The sequence below is a fragment of the Amblyomma mixtum genome, chromosome 4 (assembly GCF_055824585.1).
Source record: "Amblyomma mixtum isolate Tamu chromosome 4, ASM5582458v1, whole genome shotgun sequence".
Taxonomy (NCBI): domain Eukaryota; kingdom Metazoa; phylum Arthropoda; class Arachnida; order Ixodida; family Ixodidae; genus Amblyomma; species Amblyomma mixtum.
This window is the reverse complement of record NC_143015.1, coordinates 38,654,171-38,661,770: the sequence shown is the minus strand read 5'-3', so window position 1 is coordinate 38,661,770 and position 7,600 is coordinate 38,654,171. Positions and strand designations below refer to the sequence as shown.

General features: G+C 45.8%; 1 protein-coding gene across 1 annotated transcript in view; it reads right to left on the bottom strand.

Moving 5' to 3' along the window:
• Positions 1–650: 650 nt before the first annotated feature.
• LOC149346271 (uncharacterized) overlaps positions 651–7,600 on the bottom strand; it is a 41,783-nt gene continuing 34,833 nt past the window's right edge. Inside the window, exons 11-12 of the mRNA XM_089541275.1 lie at positions 7,195–7,332; positions 651–854 (exon numbers count right to left, since the gene is read on the bottom strand). Of these exons, the coding sequence (XP_089397401.1) occupies positions 651–854; positions 7,195–7,332 (342 nt within the window). The remainder of the gene's footprint in view (positions 855–7,194; positions 7,333–7,600) is intronic.

The following is a 7,600-nucleotide window of genomic DNA, read 5'->3' as shown; positions in this document are numbered from 1 at the left end:
CTGGACAGCTGTTTAATAAATCTGCTATCTGACAGCTTAATCTTTGATGCCCATAGTTGGTTCGAGCTCGGGGCATGACTATGATGTTCTTCCTTAAATCGTACACACTTCTTTTTTCCTGGTATTTTGTTGAAAGGGTAGATTTATCCAACCGGTATTGGCGATAAACTTCGAGGCTTAGTCTGTATTTGTAGAACTGAGGCATTTGGAGTATTCCATACGATTTATAGTAGGGCGCACAACTAGAGGACAGCTCTAAGTTACCGATAGCGCGTATTGGTCTTTTTTGTATTGATACTAGGGAATCTAAATTTGTTTTCATCGTGGTTGGCCACACAAGAGAGCAATAGCTAAAACGTGAATGTATAAGAGAGTAGCACACCAGTCGTTTGATAGAAGCTGGCAGGTAACATCTCAGTCTCTTTAAGATGCCTAAGGCACGAGAGAGGTCAGTTCTAAGTGTGTGGATGTGAGCATTCCATAAGAGATTTTCGTGGAATGTGACACCGAGGAATAATGGATGCAGAAGCACGGTTGGGTTAATACAAGAATACAGCAGGGCATATCGAGAAATACATATTCTGTTAGTGGGAAGCAAGAAACCAAGTAAAATAAAAAAAATTCAGTGAACAACTGAGGAATGAAATTCATTACAGTGCGAGGCACAACGGGTGTTTGGACGAGTCCGTGTAGTTGTCGTTGAGGAAACGGCCGAGCCGCCTCATCCTCACTGTCCGCACGTAGCGGCCGAGGACCTGCGTCCGCTGGCACTCCATCGTAACGCTGTCGTAGTTTACGTCGTAAGCAGCGACGGTGAAGACGACATGAGTCAGGTTGTACTTGGCGTCGCACAGCTGCGTTCGTCGGAACACCATAAAGGAGCCGTCAGTCGGCGTCGTAACATAAGCCGGCTAGAAGCTTTCGTTATCAAATTTAGCACTATCCATGGCTACTCCATGACGCAAAACAGCGCTAAGGAGGACCAGGGCGCTACGCATGGACAAAACAATAGCATCAAGTGTTGCAAGAGGCGAAGAGATTCTTGCCGCGAGTTTTTGAATTCTGGCGGATGGGGAACAAAGTTTGGCACAGTTGACTGACAACATTTGCAGCTTAGAAGAGAGCCACCTTTTAACAAAGATCAGGTCTCTGAACGTTAAGCAATTCCCGGCACAGCTGCTCGCTCCCATAGTAAAGTCAGCCAACTCCACACATTCACCACGCATGCTGGAATTTCCTCCTACTGAGTTGCATTCGATGGCGCTGTAAGCTAAGTCGCTTGTGTCGTGCAAATAAAGTCGGCAGTTAAGATCCTGATTCACATGCGCCAGTGTTTTAAGGCTCTAAATAAGGCTATCAAGCGGATACTCGAAAAACTGCATGTCACAAATGAGCATGCAGGCACCACAGCTGAAGGCAGCTTCAAGGCTTAAATGATGAAGCCTAGCTTCTTGTCCTCAGCAGCTGGCCCTCAAATCTGCAAGGAAATGGTGCAACAAGATGACTCGCATTTCGAAATATCAATCCCAGCGAAGCCCGCAGGGCATCTCGGCACGTAGTCGCATAGTGAGAACAGTGTTTGTAGTAGTGTTTGTAGGCTAGGATTTAAGAAACATTTGAAAGATTATTCCTTGACTGAGCCAATAGTCACCCTGTTGTACAAAGAAATCACTGCGCAAAAAAAGCCGCCTTTACTTGAAACAACCTTAAGATTTCCAAAGACTTCGAGTGCAAGAACCACTCTTTCGTTCTCGGCTGTTTTCGGTTTAGTTTGCTGGAAGTAATCCTCCCTATTGATTTAGCATTAGCTCGAGGAGAGGTTGGCACTTATTCGAAACTTTCACTGGCTATGGTGGGCGCTACTGGTAAGCCAATATGGCTGCTCTTGAGGAGATTGAGCACCCGCAGCGGTGTTAGTTTCGCTTTTGATTTCGCTTTGGATCCACGTGTTCGCAATATTAGCTCAGCCTGCAATTGGCTGGGAGCGAGAAGGAGCGAGTCACACACTCGTCATGCGTAGAACGCAAAAAGGTTGCAAACGCTGGCCATGTAACAGGTTTAGTGGTGACAGCGCCGTGGAGCATAGCGTGAGGGTCAGGCATCAGAACAGGGGCAAAAACTGCGTGCACACTCATATAACGAATGGGCTGGAAAAATCTGGAGGTCAGCATGTCTGCACAAGAAAAGCCGTTCAGCACGGCCGCCCGACTGGTTTTGAGTGCAGAAATAAGTCGCGGCGCTGGAGATTTCCCCAGTCAGGGATATCCGGCGAACACTTCCTGTACACTCCTACATTGCTCTGCCACCGCGATTAAGCTCAGCTCTGCGAAGCCACAGTTCGGCAGGTGGAACACACCTCCCGCACGCAGACGCCGCGACGGAAGGTGTGTTGCACGTGCCACGCTCTCACGAAAACGCAAATTTTCTCATTGCCGTCCGGGTGCAGATTTTAGAGTTCAAGTTCTTGACCCCGTGCCAGACAGCTACACCGGTCTCAAAGCTGAGATTCATTTTGCGGTGGCAGACATGGAGGTGAGCACAGAAAAGAAAGTAAGAAATGTTTGCAGCATACTGCAAACACATGCGTTTATGTGCTTCTATCTATATAAAAATTCATGAAACTTTTTGCTTTGTTTGGAGACACATCATGAGAGGTAGGAAATTCCGCAAGCACTTCATGATGATGTGCTTATTTGCTCATGTAATAAGCGGGGCGTGAAAAAAGCTGCCGAGTCCGGAGGCTAGACTGCACGCAGCATAACCAAGTCATGTCAGTTCTGTTACCCATAATGAGAGTTGCAAAAGCACGTCTAACATTGCTAGACAAGCATCACATTCTGCACGACTGATTTTTCAACAGTTTTTTTTAAACTTCGAAGTGGCGCTCCAACGCTTCATGCAAATCGCGCGATAACCAAATCTCAACGAACAAATGTCATGTTACTCGATAACTTTTGCGCGAAAAAGAAGATTGGTCGCCCTACAGCAGGCCATCCAGAGTAGGCGATGGATCGAGATTTTATTACAAGAAGAGCGGACTCCACCGCTGCTCCTCAAGAAAAAAAGTAAAATCAAATGTACGTCTGTCAAATATCCCAACGATGCTAGCAGTTAGCCAACAAGCTACGGTAAGGCTTAAAGCACACGCACACCGCTATAAATCCCGTTTTTTTTTTCGAAATAAGAAGTACCTAACCGTGTGTACCTTATAGTCGGTAGTGTACAACCACAAATCCTTGCTTTAATTTATTTTGTGCGGGCAAGGTGGTCTTAATTGTAGCAACTGGCAGCTACACATTGTGGCCTGTTGAAAACAAATACAGAGGTCATGGTTCAATTCATTTCTCGGTACTGGCGGGTAGCGGCGACGGAGAAAGGAGTGTTTCCAACTCACCACTTCGATAAGTGTGGTAAACAAATGGCAATGAAATGAAATTGCGTATACTGGCATAACGCCAGCGCTAGCAACTCACATTAGACGCGTATTGAAGCTCTTAGTATTGTTTATACACTTTCTCAGCTGCCTGTCGCTTCGGTTCCACAAAGCCTTTTTCTCGCATGGAAGTGCCTATCCGCTTTGGCACAGACAGCGGCAGTGCTCGCATTGGCCTTATGGCTCGTTCACAGTGGGGCATTCGGCGACGACAGCGAGCGAAATCCGACGCCGCCGAATTGCTGCCTCCTTCACTCTTTCCGGCCACCACGACGCTGCTCGTGGCCTTGAGAGATATGGTTAGAGAATAGTATAAATCGACGCTGTCAACGTACCACAAGCACCTTCGCACTTACATACGTTAACCGCTAGTTTTCTTGCGTGACGTCGAGCGCTGTTTTTCACATTCCCTATCTTTATAGTTCAGCGTGCACAGACACGCTGAACTATCAGCAGGTGTTGACAACATAAATTCTAAAATCTTGAAAAACACCGTATCGATCTCCAGTGAAATTCTATGCCTCATCTATCAGCAATCATTATCATCCGGTTTACTTCCTACAGATTGGAAAATTGCTAAGATCGTTCCAGTGTTCAAAAGTGGAAACAGAAATTCACCAGAAAACTACCGCCCCATTTCGCTAACCTGCATTTGCTGTAAATTACTCGAGCATGTTATCGCTTTTCACATTTACTGCCATCTGGAACTTAATTCTTTCTTTTTTCCTAATCAGCACGGCTTCCGAAAAGGTTTTTCTTGTGACACCCAACTGCTAGAATTTACGACTGACTTGCATTTCAACATGGATGCTAACCTTCAAACTGACTGTATCTTTTTAGATTTTGCTAAAGCCTTCGACCGTGTTGCACATTCCCGCTTGTTCTCAAAATTGTCTGCTCTGTGCCTAGATGCTTTAACACTGTCATGGCTACGTAACTTTCTTTCATTTCGCCAGCAGTTCACTACAGTTAACAATTTCACCTCCCCACTCAGTGATGTAGAGTCTGGCGTACCCCAAGGCAGTGTTCTTGGCCCCTTATTGTTTCTAATATACATTAACGACTTGCCAACAGACATATCTTCTTCTATACGACTCTTTGCTGACGACTGCATCATTTACCGGCCCATTAATTCTATGCATGATCACCTTGCCCTCCAAACTGACCTGAACTTAATTTCAAATTGGTGTAGTAAATGGCAAATGATGCTCAACTCATCGAAATGCAAGGTCATCTCTTTCACCCGCAAGCGTACTAATTCTAATTTCTCGTACTCCATTGAAGGTACCGCAGTGTCTCGGGCATCATCTTATAAGTATCTAGGTATTCACCTCACGGATAATCTTTCATGGGCCACACACATTCAATCCATCTGTGCCAGCTTCAAGATCACTTGGGTACCTGCGCCGGAAATTGCGAAACGCCCCTAATAACGTGAGAAAAGTCGCTTACTTAACAATCGTGCGTCCTCAACTAGAATTTGCTTCACCTATGTGGTCCCCTTAACAAAATTACCTGATCAACATGCTTGAATCCGTACAAAATAGAGCCGCTCGTTTCATCACACAAAAGTACCACCCCCAGTCCAGTATCACTAAGATTAAACTTGATATCTCCCTCGAACCATTACATATTCGTCGCTCCATCGCTCTTTTATGCTTACTTCATAAATATCTTCAGAGTACCAGGCCATCTCCCTTGCCCCTCGAAGAGCCTTCACGCATTTCACGCCGCCTACATAATCAGTATAGCATTAAACGCATTTACGGAAGAACCTTAGCATTCAATTCATCTGCACTTCCACGTGCCATTATTCTTTGGAATGATCTCCCCAACTGTATCGCATCTATCGGCAACCACCAATCATTTCAAGACCAACTGCACAAACATTTTCACGACATTGTGTCTTGCTTCAGGTTGTTCTGTGTCCTTGGTTCCCTTTTCTTCTCGTTGTTATTTTACAAAGTTTTGGTTTCTTGTGCAATTTCAACCATTTGTATGTTTTTTATGGCTACTGCTTTTTCTTTTGATGTGTATTGGGCACATGCGATGCATTCTTGCTACTATTTTAATTTTTGTTGCTCGCGGTGATGTATGTCTTTTGCTTACGTTTGCCCTGTATATTTATTTATAATTGTGTTTAATTTTTGCCTTGTATCACGCGTTGTTTTTAATTTATTCTTCCTATTTGCTTAATCTATTGTTTTTGCCCCCCTTACTCAATGCCCTTCTGGGCCCTGTAAGGTATATTGAATAAATAAATAAATAAATAAATAAATAAACGATAAGGTGAGCCTGGTGGTGCCATCTGGTTGATAGGACAGGAAAGATGTTTTGTCAGCAACCCGACGCACCTCTTAAACCTAAAAGCGGCGGAATCGTAACTCTAAATGAGAGATAAAGCAAATGTTTCACTAATAGCTTTTGTCACGGGCAAAATGAGAAGAATTGGAAGACCGGTGCCCCCTTTTAAGGCCAGTCAACGCGCTGAAAAAGACAGTAACAACGACGGAATCAGTCTGAAGCGAGAGGTCCAGTTTTCAAGGCCGTCGCGATGTTTGTCGCCGCGTGAATGCAACTGCTGCTATGCTTCGGCTCGTCTCCCTGTTAGTCTCTTCCTCAGCAGTTACTCTGTAGTTTTGCCCACAACACATATTTTCGGCAAGAGGAGTGCCGTGTGCAAACCTTGGTACTAACGAGGCCTTCTGAGCACTAAAGTTGTCTTTGATCACCCTCAAGGCGTTTTTGTTTTCTTAGAGTGTAGGCCATCGGTAAATTTGCGCTGGTCGAGGCAGAAAGGCACCCATGATGAAATTTCTCTGCATAAGCACGTCCCAAGCCCATGTCGCTCTGGCGGTCCGCTGTTGACGCCGACAAGTGACAGTGTACGACGGTGCGTTTGATACGCTAACGAGCGTTACCGGCGGTGATGACGTCTCAAGCAAAAGAACTCCTAGTGCGGGTGCCACAGTGATCGCTAAATTTCTTTTTCCTATATGTGTGGAGCAGTTGGAGGAGGCCTTGACCAGCACGGTCCGGGAGGACCAGCTCGCCTTTATAGACCATTACATCGGGCGAGGATAGTGCCAGAACACCTTCTCTCTGGGCTGCCGCAGTCCGTTTCCGCTGCCGCTTCCACTGTGCTAGCGTGGGGTGCACACAGTGGCCCAGCGAGAGATGCGGCAACGGCCAGGGAGCCCTTATTGGAGAGATCTATAGAGCGAGCATGTGCGGCGGCCGTATCCCGAGGGTCCCGGACTAGACGAAAGAAGTCCGGAGCGAACCACACTGTCCCCATCGAGAAGTATTTGCGAATGAAGTTTATCCCTCTTCTGTTCATTGGCTGCAACTGCCACGACACCCCACACAGCTTACCAGAGCTTCCTCCCATGGGCTGCAGGAGGCTGCAGCTGGCGCGGCGCTCTTCCGAGTTTACCCGATCTACTTCAAGGCTTCATTTGTAGACTGAATTGTTTTTCCGTTAGCGAGGCATATAGTGCTACCGCACTGAAATAAAACTAACTGGCTCGCAGCTGCAAATTGGCGAAACAGCATTATTCATGTGCCTCAGTCGTCATAAGGATGATTGGCGTCGCTCCCGCGACTAAGTCTACCGTACCTGCTGTGAATGGTTGTTTGCACCCTAGTACACCGTGCACCTACCGCCTGGTATTTATTGCACGACTGACGCCACAACCGACTGATATGACTCTTTACGAAACACTACTTTCTGGTACTCTATGACTTGAAGTCGCACCCACCTTTTGCATGTATGTCTGATGGTTGTCGAAAGTGAAGGTCTGTTTGAAGCCAGGTCTTTTGTCATACGTGGTCAATGCTTGAGCCTCCTGGTCGAGTTGTACATTCTTGGCGTAATCTGTGTCTGTCATATTGCAAACCTTTATTCAAGGAGAGAGAGAAAAGTAGGCAGCACAAGTGTAAAATTTTCAAGGTACTGTCGCATATCATGTACACGGAAAATAACGATTCGTGGAGCGCCTTCTCTTTTCTAGTAAATGTTTTTATGAATGATCAACAATGCACTATAATTCAACGCAGAATAAGGTTCCAGTCACTTGCTTAGCCTTTGAAAGAATCATAGAAAAATCGGTATGTCTGCATTCTGCCACCTAATGCACTTGCATTCATATTTCAGTATAAAAATTT